The sequence below is a fragment of the Heteronotia binoei genome, chromosome 9 (assembly GCF_032191835.1).
Source record: "Heteronotia binoei isolate CCM8104 ecotype False Entrance Well chromosome 9, APGP_CSIRO_Hbin_v1, whole genome shotgun sequence".
Classification (NCBI taxonomy): Eukaryota; Metazoa; Chordata; class Lepidosauria; order Squamata; family Gekkonidae; genus Heteronotia; species Heteronotia binoei.
In genome coordinates this window covers 6,331,432-6,349,441 of record NC_083231.1, presented here as the reverse complement: position 1 = coordinate 6,349,441, position 18,010 = coordinate 6,331,432, and the positions used below count along the sequence as shown (strand labels likewise).

The 18,010-nt window shown below is 44.5% G+C and overlaps 1 protein-coding gene across 1 annotated transcript in view; it reads right to left on the bottom strand.

Moving 5' to 3' along the window:
* CC2D2A (coiled-coil and C2 domain containing 2A) overlaps nucleotides 1–18,010 on the bottom strand; it is a 92,102-nt gene that overhangs the window by 14,077 nt on the left and 60,015 nt on the right. The window contains exons 21-29 of the mRNA XM_060247273.1: nucleotides 16,274–16,441; nucleotides 14,707–14,812; nucleotides 14,013–14,122; nucleotides 13,377–13,473; nucleotides 9,785–9,886; nucleotides 8,889–9,065; nucleotides 3,966–3,986; nucleotides 3,258–3,461; nucleotides 1,367–1,456 (exon numbers count right to left, since the gene is read on the bottom strand). Of these exons, the coding sequence (XP_060103256.1) occupies nucleotides 1,367–1,456; nucleotides 3,258–3,461; nucleotides 3,966–3,986; nucleotides 8,889–9,065; nucleotides 9,785–9,886; nucleotides 13,377–13,473; nucleotides 14,013–14,122; nucleotides 14,707–14,812; nucleotides 16,274–16,441 (1,075 nt within the window). The remainder of the gene's footprint in view (nucleotides 1–1,366; nucleotides 1,457–3,257; nucleotides 3,462–3,965; nucleotides 3,987–8,888; nucleotides 9,066–9,784; nucleotides 9,887–13,376; nucleotides 13,474–14,012; nucleotides 14,123–14,706; nucleotides 14,813–16,273; nucleotides 16,442–18,010) is intronic.

Below are 18,010 nucleotides of genomic sequence, written 5' to 3'. Positions count from 1 at the left end.
TATTTTACTTATTTCTAAACTTGAGATCTTACCGCTGCCTTGACAAGTGAGGGCGGCTTACAGCAAAGTAAAATACAATAAACAGTCTTAACAATAATAATAGATATATACAGAGGTCATTTTGTAGAAAAAGAGGTGGTGGAGCTCATCCAGGAATTGTTATGCAGCTGTAATACTATTTAGTGGACAAGGAGGTGGAACTCTCAGGAGGAGGAGGTGGAACTCTCAGAAAGGTTCACGAGCTGTGATCCTGTGAGCTCCCACTGAATTGGAGGCCTGGATATATAACGTAAGTTAAAACCAACTATATAAATGTCCTACTGAACACGGCTGCGTCTTACACCCCAACAGTAAAATGACCTGGTGGTACTAATATAGAAATTGTAAGACATATGCAATGACTAATTAAAAGCTTGTGGGGAGATTTCTGTTGTGCAAGCCCTGCAGAAGCCAACAAGGTCCCTCAGGGCACCCTTATCCTCTGATAAAACGTTCCTCCAGGAAGGGGCCACCACAGCGAGAGCCCTCGCCCTGGTAGAGGAGAGGCAAGCCACTAGAGGGCTGGGCATGATGAAGGACTCAGGCAATGTTGTGGGGGATTGTAGTGGGAGAGGCAGCCCCTCTGGTTTGGTGGTCCCATGAAGCAACAAACTGAATGGGAATATTACAATAAGCTCAGAACCACCACCATATATAGACCCGATAAACCCAGATAATTCAAAATGTCATGCCCTCCTCCCCAAACACTGGAATGTATTTATTTAATTTATATTTCGCCTTTCTTCCCAGTGGGGGAGCCATTGTTCTCCTCTCCTCTCCTCCACTTCATCTTCACAACACCCCTGTGAGGTAGGCTAAATTAAGAGAGTGTGACTGGCCCGAGATCACCCTGCGAGCTTCCCTGGCACAAGCATGAATACAAGTCTCTGTGTGCATGACAACAAACCCACATTTACTCGTGCTATTCTAAGACTCTTCTGAAGAAGAAGAAGAAGAAGAAGAAGAAGAAGATATTGGATTTATATCCCGCCCTCCACTCCGAAGAGTCTCAGAGCGGCTCACAATCTCCTTTACCTTCCTCCCCCACAACAGACACCCTGTGAGGTGGGTGGGGCTGGAGAGGGCTCTCACAGCAGCTGCCCTTTCAAGGACAACCTCTGCCAGAGCTATGGCTGACCCAAGGCCATTCCAGCAGGTGCAAGTGGAGGAGTGGGGAATCAAACCCGGTTCTCCCAGATAAGAGTCTGCACACTTAACCACTACACCAAACTGGCTCTCCACTGGGAAGGGAACTGGGAAGGGAACTGGGAAGTGACTGGGAAGGGTTTATTTGTGAGCATAAGAAAAAAAGAATTCTACAACTTACATCTGATGTGCTCCACAAGTCGCAAATTCCAGCAAACGACACGCTATCGGGCAAGAAAGGAATCAGGGCTACATAACGCGCCACCATCTCCTGTGTGTAATAAGTGGAAAGTAACACAGTCAGTCTGATGGAGAAATTCCCATGGCAAAATTCCCATGGGCTTCAACGCATCGGCCACTGAACCATTATAGCTACTCTGGGAATCGTATAAAGACGTCATCCTTTTGTGGGCTTTCCTGAGTTCTACCTTAGTGTCCCCAAGACCTGTAACAGGCAGCAAGTCTTTAGGGTGCCTTCTCAAATTAGGCTGCATCTGAGGTTCAGCTCAGGACCTTGTAAAGCAGACTCAGTTTGCAGTAAAACAAAGAAGATGCCTGTTGAGCATATTTATAGGAATGTCTGAGAAGCAAAGTTTGTTCCCAGTAAAACACCCACTGAAACTGACGGTGAGAGCATGCAATCCAGTGGGAAGTTCTCCCATGTAATTCCAAGCAAGGGGGGATCAAGCAAGGGTAATATTAGAATCATAGAGTTGGAAGGGACCTTCAGTGTCAATGCAGGAAACTCACAAATACCTCCCCCTATATTCACAGAGAGCCCCGCGGTGCGGAGTGGTAAAGCTGCAGTACTGCAGTCTGAGCTCTGCTCCTGACCTGTTCGATTTTGGCGGAAGCTGGGTTCAGGTAGCCGGCTCAAGGTTGACTCAGCCTTCCATCCTTCCAAGGTCGGTAAACTGAGTACCCAGCTTGCTGTGGGGGAAAGTGTAGATGACTGGGGAAGGCAATGGCAAACCACCCCATTAAAAAAGTCTACTGTGAAAACGTTGTGATGCGATGTCACCCCAGAGTCGAAAACGACTGGTGCTTGCACAGTGGACTACCTTTACCTTTACATTCACAGGATCTTCACTGCCGTCAGATGGCCATCTAGCCTCTGTTTAAAAACCTCCAAGGAAGGAGAGCCCACCACCTCCCGAGGAAGCCTGTTCCACTGAGGAACCGCTCTAACCATCAGGAAGTTCTTCCTAATGTTGAGCCGAAACTCTTTTGATTTAATTTCAACTCATTGGTTCTGGTCCTACTGTCAAGCATGGTAGAATTCCATTGGTAACTGATTGTTTTAGGGTCCTCCATAAAGCTGGCCTGTGAAATATCATGGAGGACCAAGGTCTGTTAACTCTGTTATTCTTTCCCCCTCCTCCTTCTTGCTTTATTGCTTGCAAAGTAGAAGTAGAGAGAAATGAAACTAACTTGAGAAAGAGTAATCAGTACCTTCCCATACATTCCTGTTAGGGAGCGTGACACATCTGGGGAAAGCAAGGACGGAGTCCTGATAACGCCATGAGAATGTAGACATTTATGATAGTTTATGTGTGAGAGCGCATCCCTCGCCCCCACCTTTTGGAATCCTTTTGAAGTATGCCTTAAAAGTATTGTATCAATGTATCTTTAGCATCACTCTCAAGAATCTGTTACACGGAAAGTATCGGTCTATCAATAAATGAAGTTTTGTATCAAACTCGACTCGTCATTGAAACCGCGTGCTTGACACCTACGTTCTGGGGCCACACCATCCTCTATATGACAGCCCTTCAAGTACTAGAAGATGGTGATCATATCACCTCTCAGCTGCCTCCTCTCTAGGCTAAACTTTTTATTGCACCGGAGAACTTCATAGTGAATCACTGCTCAGATTTCAACATCTTTGATAAGGATTCTTAGCCCCGTTAGATCAAGAAGATTTATCTTGGAGGTGTCATTTCAAAGCCTGAACTCTTCTGTAGTCATAGGACTACTACCACAGGATGTCCTGGAGCGGTGAATCTCTCCTGGCATCACTGGAATCATTCTTCTGTATCCTCTCCCCCTCCCCTCAACAAAGCGACACTTACAGAAGTGGCTTGGGGGTTGTCCGCATGGCCCCGAAGGAGCTCCTCTGGCGGGTTCAGAGGTTTGATGTATCTCGTAACGAAGACCGTTTTCCCATTAATGTCAATGACCGTCGTCAGGCATTGGCGGCTGGGAAACTTCAGCAGACATTCAGCCTGATACTTCTCAGCTGCTTGGAGGAGCTTCTCATCTTCTTGGCTGTCAAACTTGGAAAAGAGGAAGCATCTCAGAGGTGGGCTCCTGACGCTCTCCGGTTCACATCTAAGGGACCAGATTTATACACCAGTGCGGTACAGGAAGAGGAACATACGCTGTGCCTGTAATTTATAAGGGAGCTGCAGGGCCTTGTTTGGATTCTGACTTTGGATGCCGGGGATAAAACCAGCAGCATAATTGAGACAGGGCTACTTCTACCATACTGATTTTCAAGCTTGCTCACCAGGTGGGGGGGGGGGGGGCTCGAATGGGAATGTGAGCATGCCCTCAGAACCCCTACGCTTGTCTCTGTTTTGGACACCTACATTTTGAGAGAGGTCTTACAGATGCTTATCGTTAAAACAACAATCCGAGGAAACTTTCAGCATTATGCCACAATAACCTCTACGCAGACAGAGTTAACACTTTGCCAGAGTTAACACAATAACCTCAACACAGACAGAGTTAACACTTAAAATGGGTAGGGGGTGATAATATGCTGAAACAGTGTGTACCTTCTTAAGCATTTCAGTCATCTATACATGGTAAGCAGGAAAAGAAACAAAAATGTTTACCAAATGAAAAACAACATGAAATAAAGCAACACAAAAATATTAAGTAACACAGACAATACAGGTAGACACCAAATCTAGCATTGGAGAAAGTCCAGAAAAGGGCAACTAGAATGATTAAAGGGCTGGAACACTTTCCCTATGAAGAAAGGTTGAAACACTTGCGACTCTTTAGCTTGGAGAAACGTCGACTGCGGGGTGACATGATAGAGGTTTACAAGATAATGCATGGGGTGGAGAAAGTAGAGAAAGAAGTACTTTTCTCCCTTTCTCACAATACAAGAACTTGTGGGCATTCAATGAAATTGCTGAGCAGCCAGGTTAAAACAGATAAAAGGAAGTACTTCACCCAAAGGGTAATTAACATGTGGAATTCACTGCCACAGGAGGTGGTGGCGGCCACAAGCATAGCCACCTTCAAGAGGGGTTTAGATAAAAATATGGAGCAGAGGTCCATCAGTGGCTATTAGCCACAGTGTGTTGGACTGGATGGGCCATTGGCCTGATCTAACATGGCTTCTCTTATGTTCGTATGTTCAAATCAACTCAAAGTGAAGTTAGAAAAACAGGAAAAGCACAGTCATGGGGGTGTGCCTGAAGTGAGCACAAAACTTGCCCTCCCTCTTTGAAACCATGCTTCACCATCCCAAGATCACAAATGTTCAACCTTATCTCTTTCTAAACGATCTCCATGCAGTTACATGTTTGGGGACCATGCTTGGGAGGACAACTTGAAGAAGTTTCCTGAACAGGTGCTAGCTGCAGCTGTGTGATGCCTCTTCCACAATGCAAAGGGTAGGCTCATCACCTTCCCACAGCTGCAACTACTGGAAGGAAGATTTCTGTACCAAAGTAGGCTTACCCTTGTGACTGATTCGGAAACTTCAGCCGGTGCAAAATGCAGCAGCGCGGCTGTTGAGAACAGTGCCTATCCGGGCACACATCCGGCCAGCGCTACGTCAACTGCACTGGTTACCAGTTGAGTACTGGATCCGTTTCAAGGTTTTAGTATTGACTTTTAAAGCCTTACACGGCTTGGGACCAATATATCTATGGGACTGCATCTCCACATATGTGCCCCAGAGAGCACTACAATCCAGCACACAACATCTGCCAACTGTCCCTGCCCGAAGGATGTCCATCTTGCCTCAACTAGGGCCTTTTCGGCCTTGACCCCAGCCTGGTAGAATCAGCTCCCCTTGGAGATCCGGGTCCTCACTGAACTGCTACCTTTTCATTGGGCCTGTAAAATGGAGCTATTCCACCAGGCCTGTAGTTGAGGCAGCGGGCGTCCTATTGGGCATTCCATTCCATCGGCTGGCCCTATGCTGCGGTACCATCTCTGCTGTAATATGAAACTACCCTCTTTCCTGTGCCGGATTCTTAATCGATATAATATGGCCTCCACCTATAATTGTTTATGATTAAATTGTATTGTTTTATTGATATGTGTTTTAATTGTTATTTATGCTGTTTTTATAATGTTATCTGCCCTGAGCCCTTTCTGGAATAGGGCAGAATATAAATAGTTTAAATAAAAATAATAATAAAAATAAAATTAAAAAATAAATTTATTACTGAGCAGGCAGGCAGTGCAAATCTCAACAAGGCCTCTTCTTCAGGGGCACCCCCCGCCCCCCCAGCCCTGCAGTGATTCATTTGTCACCTATCAGGAGGCAGGGTTGTTTTCTGAAGCTTTTGGCCATTCAGTTTTACATCTGATTAGTGCTGAATGAGAGAGCCTGTGTGGTACGGTGGTTAAGAGCAGTGGACTCTAATCTGGAGAGCCAGGTTTGATTCTGTACTCTTCCACATAAAGCCATTTGGGTGACTTTGGGTCAGTCACAGCTCTTTATGAGCTCTCTCAGCACAAAAAATAAGTCTAGCTTGCCACCATGGAGTTGGAAGGGCCACCAGGGTCATCTAGTCCAGTCCCCTGCACAATGCAGGAAACTCAAATACCTCCCCCCCACACACCCCTAGTGACCTCTGCTTCATGCCCAGAAGAAGATGATGATGATATTGGATTTATATCCTGCTCTCCACTCTGAATCTCAGAGTGGTCACAATCTCCTTTACCCCCCACCCCCCGCACAACAGACATCCTGTGAGGTAGGTGGGGCTGAGAGAACTCTTACAGCAGCTGCCCTCTCAAGGACAACTCCTACGAAAGCTATGGCTGACCCAAGGCCATTCCAGCAGGTGTAAGTGGAGGAGTGGAGAATCCAACCCGGCTCTCCCAGATAAGAGAGCTATAGCTGACCCAAGGCCATTCCAGCAGGTGCAAGTGGAGGAGTGGGGAATCAAATCCGGTTCTTCCAGATAAGAGTTCGCACACTTAACCACTACACCAAGATGGCAAAAAACAAAACGAAACAAAAGCCCTCCAGAATCCCTGGCAAAACTGGCCTGGAGAAATATTGCTAGCTAGTTGTTTATAATGGTAAAAGAGCTATCTCTAGGCTATATAACACACAATGTCATGCAATATTATTAATAATTAGTAATGAATGGTTCACTGCTGGTTTTATTTTTTTTTCCAGCTGTTCCCTGCCGCTTATAAGTTATTATTGTTTCACTGTCGAATTGTCTTTGCTTTACAACCTATCTGGTTGTGAACTGACAGAACATTATTTGAGGAACATTTTAAAGAAATATACAAACTTTTGTTTGATGGTTTAAAAGAGGTAATTGTTTGAGGTAATTCAGAGCCTTTAAGTAAAATCGGGAAAGAATAAAAATACTAGTGCTAAAAAACAACTAACATTCATTTCCCCCTCTCCCCAAACACACACAAATTCTATCCCAACCTTCACATTTTAAGAAACAGTAAGCAACTATTTTGTGCAATGTTCTTACCTTAGGAGGACCGGCTTCCCTTCTCTCAGAGTAATTTACTCTGTACTGTCTAGCTAGCAGTTTGGTAGAAATCAAGTTTCAATAATTCTAATTCCTCTTCTGTTATTGTTTACAGGTGGCAAATATAGCTTTTTGCTGCTACTCCTCTCAGCAGATGTTATGTCCTTCCCTTTCTAATTCTTATAAGTTTGAGTTTTGCTTTGAGGGAAACTAGCTAACTGTTTCTGTAAACATAAAGAACAGCTGAAGTCAGCGCAGTCAAAAGGACTCATAAAACCCTCTTGTTTTCTCATGCAAGTGCAGCCCTTGCCCTTTTTCTAATGCAGGACGAGTAAAACCAGTCAGCAAAATTTTAAAAAACCACAGAGGGCTATAAAGCTTTATAGTGATTTGTGATGTTGGTACAGTTAAAGTAAGATTCTGCTGAACTTCCAGCCAGCTTCACAATTGGGTATAAAGAAAAACAGAAGTATTTACTAGTCTGTCAAGTTGATCTCCTTCGGGGGGTTTTTTCTTTCAAGCCTCTAATTTTAAATGCCATTTTTACTATTTCTGTTATTAAGGTCCTCAGTCTTTTTTTCCAGGTCTTGTATTTTAACCGTGTTCTCCAAGATGGAGATTTTATTCATTTTAATGTTCTGTTCTATTGACTCCACCTTTTTATAATCAATTCGGCTAACTACAGATCTTTTTGTTCTTGAATATTATTTTTTTTAAATCAGCATTTTTTCCCCTGCATAATGGCATTCTTCTTTCTATAAGACCAATTTTGTTTGCTATTTCAGTTTAAAATTATCTAAACAAGCAAGATATGCTGATCCGATTTTTGAAATTCCAAAGGGAACAAATCTCTAATACTTTCTATAGACACAAGCAATATGTAGTCTAGTTCAAATGGCATACTGCTGACTTTTTTCTCAGGCATAGCTAAGTAATAGATCATTCAGTTTTAGACAGTATCGACCAGCTAAATAACTATCACATAAATAATTCCATTGTTTATCTATTAAATTAACCAGCTATCTAGCACACGAACCTAAAAGAGCCTTATTATGTAAATTGCTAAACATTAAATAATTTTTTATCTAAACACTTAATTAGCTAACTAGCAAATTTACTTTTACATAAACAGCATAAAGAACAACAGCTAAGCAGATATGTTTAAAGGCTATTAACCCTTGCTAAAACACAGCTTAAGTTACATAGTAAATCTTAATAGCTACATAAAAAATTCCAACTGGCCAATAACGTAATGTTTTAGGTACTAGTTCAAATATCTGTAGTTTTTTTTTTTTAAAATAGTAACCTGCCCAGTCCCTCCTGAGGGACCCATCAGAGGGCCAATGCAAGGTTGTTCTTGAAGAGAGGATGCTGAAAAATGTGTCTTGATACTGATCTTCTGAGGCACTATCAGAGCTGGGTGTCTTCCCTTTCTGTTCCGCCCACAGGGGAAGAGGATATCAAACCACATAGTGTGGACAAGAATGGAGCCAATGTCACTGGCTCTCATAAGAAAAAACAGCTGCCTGCCACGTTCTGTCACTTCAATCTGCTACAGGCCCAGAGGTTGTTCTTGAAGGGAGGTTGCCAAAAATGTGTCTCAGCGCCCATCTTCTGGGCAATCCTGGAAATAGCTATCTTCCCCCTTCTTTTTTCCTCCCAGTGGGGGAATTCTAGAGGATGCCACACCAGGCAGTGGGGACCAGAATGGTGCCAATCCGTCTGGCTCTCATTAGGGTACCAGAAGAAACCACTGCTCCACCATATTCTGTCGCCTCCAGCACCAGGGTTTCTTGCATGTTTCTGTGACAAGTCCTTCTAGACTTATTTTCAGTGGGATGAAAGGTTTGATCAGAGAAAAGTCACGACAGAATGTCCACCAGCAACAAATAGGTCACGTATGCTAAATCTGTTCCTACTATCTTTGATGAAGCTACAGCCGTTAAGCGTCAAGCTGCCCCATAGATTTTAAAACTGTAGCCATAAATAGACCTGGAAGAAGTTTACCTTTTCCCGAACTGATTCTCCAGGGATGAGCTGTGGTTCAATAGTAATGAACAGTGATATATAGGAGCCTTCAGTCAGATTTCGAATGGAATCATAGCCTCTTTCAGTTCCTAGATTTTTCCCCTTGATATACCCAAGAAGAACTGGGGGGATATCTATCTTAAACGTACCATCAATCTACAGGAAGAAAAAACGGAATTGCATTTTTCAATTTACTGTTAAGCATTCTCAGCCAGGTGCAGTTCCCTTTCTTATTCTCTCAACACTCAAAAAAGAGGTTTTATTTTGAGACCTCTCCACACAACACCAGGCCCCAGAGCTGGAAGGATTCCCTGATGACTGGGGACAGGGCTGTGGCTAAGTAGCATCTGCTTCATATGCCAGAAGGATGCAGGTTTAATTCCCAGCATCTCCATTTAAAGGATCGGGTAGCAGGTGATGTGAAAGACCAGGGGTAGCCAAACTCGCTTCACATATGAGCCACATAAAATAAATGTCAGAAGTTTGAGAGCCACAAGACATGAACGTCAGATGTTTGGAGTAGGAAGGAAGGAAAAATAGATGGGGAGGGAAGGAGAGGTGGAAAGAAAGCAACTTTAAATTTAAATGCATTCTCTAAGCTGCCAGTTGGCTTGGCTTGGAGAAGAGATTCAAAGAGATAAATGCCTTCTCCAAGCTGGTTGACAGGGCAGCAGGGGCTTCAAGAGCCACACAATATGTGTGAAAGAGCCACGTGTGGCTCCTGAGCCACAGTTTGGCCACCCATGTGAAAGACTTCTGCTTGAGACCTTGGCGAGCCACTGCCAGTCTGAGTAAACAACACTGATGCTGATAGACCAGGCATCTGATTCAGTGTAAGGCAGCTTCAGGTGGTCATGTGATTCCGGTCTACTTACTCTTCCTTGAAAATATATAGTTGTAAACGGGATCCGCACCGATCCAAGCCAGTGCTTCTCAACACGAGTGTGGACTCCTCCACTTTCTCTCTCACGATCATCCTAGGAAAATGTCGCAAACATTTTGGCAATTATTTGCTAAGACACTTCCTAAGATTTGCTAAGATATTTTCTGCCGCTCCCACAATGGTGCCTCTCAGGCCTCGTTTTGGGCAGGAGCTCACAGGAGCAGAGCTGCCGAACCTCTCAATTTTGTTGCGCTCTTTCTTTCTTACCCCCCCACCCCTTCCCCCAAATGCTTGCTTCTGGACACCACTATTCAAACTCCCTGTGAGAATTTTGCTGAACTCAAAGTTTGACAAACTCTCTAATATTTTACCACACAAAAAATGGGAAAATAACCAAAACGTATCGAGCAGACAGAGGGAAATCTTCGTCATGCCACTGTGGCCACATAGGAGAAAGTAATTTAAAAAGGTATGATGGGAGTCAGGTTTTATTGTGACAATTCTAATTTCAAGAAGCATTTTAAGGGAGGTGCTGAGCTGATCTAATTTAGTCCACCTTATGGTGATGTGTGTGTATGGCACATACAAATGAGATGTGCTAATGAGCTCCGGTACCCAGGGCTTTTTATGCAGAAAAAGCCCAGCAGGAACTCATTTGCATATTAGGCCACATCCCCTAACACCAAGCCAGCCAGAACTGCATTCCTGTGTGCTCCTGCTCAGAAAAAGTCCTCTTTTTCTACAAAATGACCCCTGGTGCCTCTGCATTTTTGTTACTCTCAACCTGGGATAATAAATGAATTTTCTTCTCAAGCAGAATGGGGTATTATGCAGGATGGAGCAAACTGATGCTCTGGAGCATCTTTGTGCTGAACAGGAACCAAGAGGGAGAGGGCACTGGCCTGAGAGCAGGCTTCTCTCTAGGGAAATGGAGGCGCCTGGACTGACTTTTAATGGACTTCTTGCATGCCCCTCTCTTCTCCCCAGTGGAGATACAAAGTGCCTTGCATCATTTCTCCTCTTCCCCATTTTATCCTCACAGCAACGCTGTAAGGAAGGTGGTGAGAGTGTTCTGACTGCCCCAAAGTCTCCCACCAAGCAGAGCGGGGATTGGAACCCAGGCCTCCACTACACTACACCAGCAGAACTGCTGCTATTCACTGTGGTTGCTCCTAGTTTCCTCCATGTAGATAGTTCCAAGTAGGCAGCCGTGTTGGTCTGAAGCAATAGAACAAAGGAGTAGACAAGTGGCACCTTTAAGACCAACTAAGTTTTATTCAGAATGTAAGCTTTCGTATGCTCTAAGCAGACTTCATCAGACAAAATGGGAATGGCAAGCAGCAATTCTTAATATAAGTGGGCAGTGAAGAAGATATTGGATTTATATCCCACCCTCCACTCCAAAGAGTCTCAGAGCGGCTCACAATCTCCTTTCCCTTCCCTCCCCCACAACAGACACCCTCTGAGGTGGGGGGCGGGCTGGAGAAGGCTCTCCCAGCAGCTGCCCTTCCAAGGACAACCTCTGCCAGAGCTCTGGCTGACCCAAGACCATGCTAGCAGGTGCAAGTGGAGGAGTGGGGAATCAAACCCTGTTCTCCCAAATAAGAGTCCGCACACTTAACCACTACACCAAACTGTGTTTGTTAGTTAAAACAAATCCCTAACTAACAAACACAGACTCCAATTTGTGATTCTTTTAATCTGCTAAAAACATTCCCATGATTCTACATACCAACTCACGGCCCACTTATATTAAGAATTGCTGCTTGCCATTCTCATTTTGTCTGATGAAGTCTGCTTAGAGCATACAAAAGCTTACATTCTGAATAAAACTCAGTTGGTCTTAAAGGTGAAACTTGTCTACTGCTTTGTTCTAGTTTACAACAGTATAAAATAGCTTCCCACAGAATAATAGAATTATAGAGTTGGACGGGACCTCCAGGGTCATCTAGTCCAACGCCCTGCAGAATGCAGGAAACTCTCAAACCCCTCCCCCTAAATTCACAGGATCCTCACTGCTGTCAGGTGGCCATCTAGCTTCTGTTTAAAAACCTCCAAGGAAGGAGAGCCCACCACCTCCTGAGGAGGAAGCCTGTTCCACTGAGGAACCGCTCTAAACGCACAAACCCCTCCCCCTAAATTCACAGGATCCTCACTGCTGTCAGATGGCCGTCTAGCCTCTGTTGAAAAACCTCCAAGGAAGGAGAGCCCACCACCTCCTGAGGAAGCCTGTTCCACTGAGGAACCGCTCTAAACGCACAAACCCCTCCCCCTAAATTCACAGGATCCTCACTGCTGTCAGATGGCCGTCTAGCCTCTGTTGAGAAACCTCCAAGGAAGGAGAGCCCACCACCTCCTGAGGAGGAAGCCTGTTCCACTGAGGAACCGCTCTAAACGCACAAACCCCTCCCCCTAAATTCACAGGATCCTCACTGCTGTCAGATGGCCGTCTAGCCTCTGTTGAGAAACCTCCAAGGAAGGAGAGCCCACCACCTCCTGAGGAGGAAGCCTGTTCCACTGAGGAACTGCTCTAAACGCACAAACCCCTCCCCCTAAATTCACAGGATCCTCACTGCTGTCAGATGGCCGTCTAGCCTCTGTGGAAAAACCTCCAAGGAAGGAGAGCCCACTACCTCCCAAGGAAGCCTGTTCCACTGAGGAACCGCTCTAACGGCAAAGACATGTAAAGACAAAGGTGAGCAGGACAGCACCAAGCTCTGCTCTGGCTTGGATCGTTGGCCAGATCTGCACCAGAGAGGATTATGGCTTTGTGGCAGCACCAGAGCAGACTGACATCAGTTCTATCCCGGTAACTGAAGAGGCACAGCTCAGCTCTACTGCCTCCTGGGCTGGTCTGTTCTGTCCCATGCTCTGCGACTGCTGAATAGGCCTGCTGTATGCCGCCAATGACACGAAAGGCAGAAGAGCAAAAGGTGGAGCAGTCGCGCCCGGGCATAAACCACGGAGATGCTTCACCAGGCAAAGAAGCCAATACATAAGCTGTGAAAAATCGATGGCTTTTGCGATGCCACTGAACAAGAGTCAGGGATTTTCACAGCATTTTCTCCTTGGAGGGAACAGTTGCTCCCAGAAAATCAGGGATAATGGAGTTAGCCTGTTGCCACAACACTACTTGCATCATCTGATTTGGTTCTGCAGCGCTACTGCAAAGGCCATGCAAAACAAGCAGAATGGTCACTGCTGCTGCTGCTGCCTTCACTCCCAGCTGGATGAACATTTTCACACTGTCTGCAGCAACCCCCCAAGTAGGCACCAAAGAGGGGACACTTCCCACGGGGGCAAAATTGAGCCCCCCCCCTCCCCAGCTCTTGTCAGCTGACTCCCTCCTGGACGCAATACTCAGCATCTAATCCAGACTGCAGGTAAGCCAGAGACCCCATGGGATGGTGCAGGGGTCTCAGCCTGGCTGCGCCAGAGGCTCTTTGTTTGCCCAGCCAGTGGGGGCTCCACTCGGACAAAAACAAGCAAACCAACACCCAGCTCTTTGCCCCTTTGGACATACACAGCAGGATCACTCCCCAAACAGACAAAGCCAGCCAGGAGCTTCCAGATGTCTTGCTCACCTCTAAGACGTCATATAGGACTTCATCAAAAATGTTAACGAACACATCGTCTTTCACTGATTGCAGGCCGGAAGTGCTGTAGTCACCACTGGGGGCTCTGTGGAGATTTAAAAAACAAATAAACCTGGGCTAAATTTCAAAATTTCCCATCCTGCGTCTCAATGCAACTCCACCACCCTTCCAGCTGTTTCCCTCTCTTCTTTTCATGGAAGTTAATGCCTCCCAAGGAGTATTACAAAAAGAGTTTACAGAGCTGCCATCAGGAAGACAACAAAATGACACCCCCAGGTCATAAGTCTGTTTTCCCGCACCAACTGATACCAGTAGATTTCTTAGCCCCAGTTTGTTACTTAACTTCCCCCCAATTTCTTCCCTGGGTGCACCCAAAGTCATTCAGCCAATCAAGGGTCAGTTTTCTTTCTCTCCTCTGCGATGCAGTGACGGGCAACTCAGCCAATGGGAGACAATTTGATTAGTGACCAGTCCGCTAAGGGAATTATTATTCAGGAGAGATTCTATCGTATCCTTCCTTTAACCCCCCTCCCTCCACTTAAAAATCCAACACAAGCCTGTTCCTCATTCAGTTGTGCTGTGATGCACAAAACGAAAAAAAAAAAAATAAAGATGCAATCGTACCGAAATGGTAATTCAAGCTCCTCATTCCAGTTGGGATTTGGCCCTTCAGCAGTTGTCGTCCGGCAAATTGTTCGCTGAAAAGAAACTTCTACAAAAGGTCGTACTAAAACCTGCAATAAAAAAGATAAGAGTCCAATTTTTCTGAATCTTGTGACAGGCAATTTACAAGTCATAGGGCTTTTTCACATTCTCATTTTCATCACTTGTGTGGCCCTATTGCTTGTTTGTGTGAGTGTGTGTGGGGGGGTTCTTTTCCCTCTAGTGGTCAATTTTACATTGCATTGTAGTACGTCCAGCATAAAAATCTGCAGTTTAAAAGCTGCAGGGAGATAAGAAGATGATATTGGATTTATATCCCACCCTCCACTCCGAAGAGTCTCAGAGCGGCTCACAATCTCCTTTACCTTCCTCCCCCAAAACAGACACCCTGTGAGGTGGGTGGAGCTGGAGAGGGCTCTCACAGCAGCTGCCCTTTCAAGGACAACCTCTGCCAGAGCTGTGGCTGACCCAAGGCCATGCTAGCAGGTGCAAGTGGAGGAGTGGGGAATCAAACCCGGTTCCTATAAAGGGTAACCCCTTAGAAATTTGCTCTGCTCAAGTCCCTAGCCAAGTCCATAAATAGATTTTTTTTAAAAAAACTTTTAGTGGAAAAAGAATTGCTGCTTTTCAAAGGACATTAAATGCCTGGTGTTACCTGACTGAATGCCCAGTGTGCTGGGTGGGTTGGGCTCTGCAGGTTTGAAGAGGCAGCAAACATCTCATTGAAGCTTCGGGATGTTCTAGACGATTGCTGAAGTTTGCTAGGAAGGAAAAGCAACCCCCCCCCCAAAAAAAAATGACAACGTGCCTCCACACAACCATGAAAAAATATATAATCACTGTTTTAAATACACTTTGTTAAGATAAAAAAGTAAGAAGACTGTACTAACTTGCTATTTGAGATCTTACCGTCGGGCAGACGATATAGAGTGTTGAAGGCTAAGACAAATAGATTTAAGGGCAGCTTCTATCCAAGTACTGTGGTTAGGCTAAATGCACGGCTATGAATGGTTATTTGTTTTAGATGTAGACTAAATGTAGGGTCATGAATGGTTATTTGTTTTAGATGTATTTAAATGGTTTATGTATATGTCTTTTCTTTAGTGTTGATGTGTTGGTATGTTTGTGGAAGAGCACCTCATTTCGTTGCTCTCATTTTCCTTTTTGAGAACAATGACAATAAATTTATCATATCATATCATATCATCATATCATATCATATCAAAAATATATTCTAAGAACACATTTCAAGCGAAAAATAACCTCATATGGTCTTTGAGGTGATAAGTCAATGAGTTATCTATGTAACAAATATGGATGAGTCCCTGCTCACTTCTGAAGAAACGACTAACATGGCTACTCATCTTGAATTATGAATTTTCTGTCAATTTAGTAAATGTTAAGAATGCAACAGTTGTGTTTTAACAGAGGCTTAAAATAGAAGCAGAGATTCTCTAATAATATGACTGATGTACTATACTCTTAATGAATGGAAACATCACTGAGGTGTGCTTCCAGCCAGGAGTTAAATGATCTGATATGAGAAAGCTAACTAGACACCGAGGGCTTCTTAAGAGGATGGGTATATCTGAATCAGGCCTGACTAGAGTCATTCAAAACAACACAGAACGCTGGTAATGTCAGAGGAAGAAGTAGGTGCTATGCAAACTCTCCTCTATTTAATGCATAGAATCAGATTTTCATTTCTCTTCCATCATTCGCATGAGCTTGAGCAAGTTCTGTCTACGCCAGATAGTCTCTCAATGTTCCCTCTAAGCTGTGGAGTCTTGTGAGCAAAAACTCTACTTTGTGAGTACTGCATGAATTAGTTTGCTCTGAGGTCATCATTCTTGAGCTAAGACAAAAATGTCTGAGCTGGAGGCTAAAAGCCTGTGAACTAGCTCTCACTAACTCAGCTTAGAGGGAACACTGGTCTCTTCCATGGATCACGCTTCCTTTTCCACTACCGCTTCCGTTGGTGGAAGATCAAGAAGTCTTCTGTGAATGGAAGTGCTGGCACAACTGGAAGAATACTCTGCAGTAGAGACTACAGAATTTGTTCATAGGATCCATGCCATGTTGTTCAGTGTGGTAATGTAGCAAGAAATATTCCAAATTCCTGTTAGAAAAGAGACATGAACCCACCTGAATCTTTAAAAATATGCTACTAAAAAGAGAAAAGAAACAGAAAACGTGTGGGGAGGGAGAGGGAAGCTTCATACCTGCCTTCCGGCTTCCTTATAGGAATGTCGTAAGCTCTAACGATATTCACCAGGACGCTGATGTCCCCGTCTGAGAGGTTCTGAGCTGTGACTTTTTTCCTCTCTTTTCGTCTGGGTTTCAAGGGCCGTTTTGGCTCCGCCAATTTAAAAAGACTGAGTCCCAAAATGCTAATTATAAAAGCAGAATTCAAGAGGTTTGCCCAGGTTAAGACATGGCTTATTGTTACCACAAAACACAAGACATATTCAAGATGTGTTTTTTTTTTAAAGTAAAACATACCAAGGGGAAGAATACACAGTATATGAGCAAGAAAAAGCACTCGGCATCTAAGTTATGATGATGCTTTCTGAAACATGCATATCTGGATGCATGCATCATAACCAAACAAGGACCATTCTAGCAAAGGAGCAATCATGTAAGTTAGGACATACCCTTGGCCACCAGAACTTAACAGAAGGCAACGTGGAACAAAAAGAAAAACAAAGAGTAAACCACAGATACATGGACCCAGACAATAATGTTAACCTTCACGCAAAGCAAGCAAAAAGAAGCAACGTGGGCACAAAGCAAGCTAGCTCAGCACCCCCAAATTAAAACACAAATATCAAAATACAATCAAGGTCAGTCATCCCCATAAGCAGAAGATGGACTGATGGATAAAACCACCACAGAAACATAGTTGTGAGCTTAAAAAGTACCAATAAACAGAAAAAGTTGTATGGACTTGTTTGCCATGGCAAAGGGAATCCATGCTACGGTCACCTCAAGAATAGATCACTGTAATGCTCTCTACATGGGGCTACCTTTGACGCTAACCCGGGGACTACAGCTAGTGCAGAATGCTGCGGCACAGCTGTTAATGAGGCTGCCACGATGGGAGCACATTCAGCCAGTGCTGAAAGAGCTGCACTGGCTACCTGTTGTGTTCCGAGTTCGCTTCAAGGTGTTGGTATTGACCTTTAAAGCCCTTTATGGTCAGGGACCTGCCTATCTACGGGACCGCCTTTCTCCATATATCCCCCAGAAAGCATTGCGTCCAGGGCAAAAAACTTACTGTCCGCCCCGGGACCAAAAGAAGCCAGGTTATGTGTGACAAGATCTAGGGCTTATTCGGTGGCAGCACCAGAGCTTTGGAATATCCTTCCGGAAGCCATAAGGGCCCTACGGGATCTGTCTGCGTTCCGCAGGGCCTGTAAGACCGAATTGTTCAAGCAGGCCTTCGATGCTTGACGGAAAGAGGGCTGCCACCGGACATCACACAGAATGCCGGCGATCACTGTTCGGAAATTCAGTGCCGCCTATATTGTATGAATGCAGCACCACAGAATGGTTTTTAAAATTGTAACGTGTTTTTTTAAATTGAAATATGTAAATTATGGCTTTATATGTTTTATTGGTTTAACTGTATTGACATGATGTTGTGAGCCGCCCTGAGTCCGCTTGCGGAGAGGGCGGGATATAAGTTGAACGTAATAAATAAATAAATAAATAAATAAAGGAAATGTATGCACCATGCACTTCTCTAATGAGGTTTGGAAGACATTTCAGCATGAAACTAAACACAGCGGAAGGACTGTTACACTTTGTTCAGCGAAATACACTGGGAGGAAATTATATGTGGACAAAATCTCATTAGATATGTTCTAGACCCTGGATATCCCTAAAATAGTTGGCAGGATGCCTGTGAAGACAACATGGGTATGCTGGACTATTTGAGACGCTGCCAGTTTGGTATA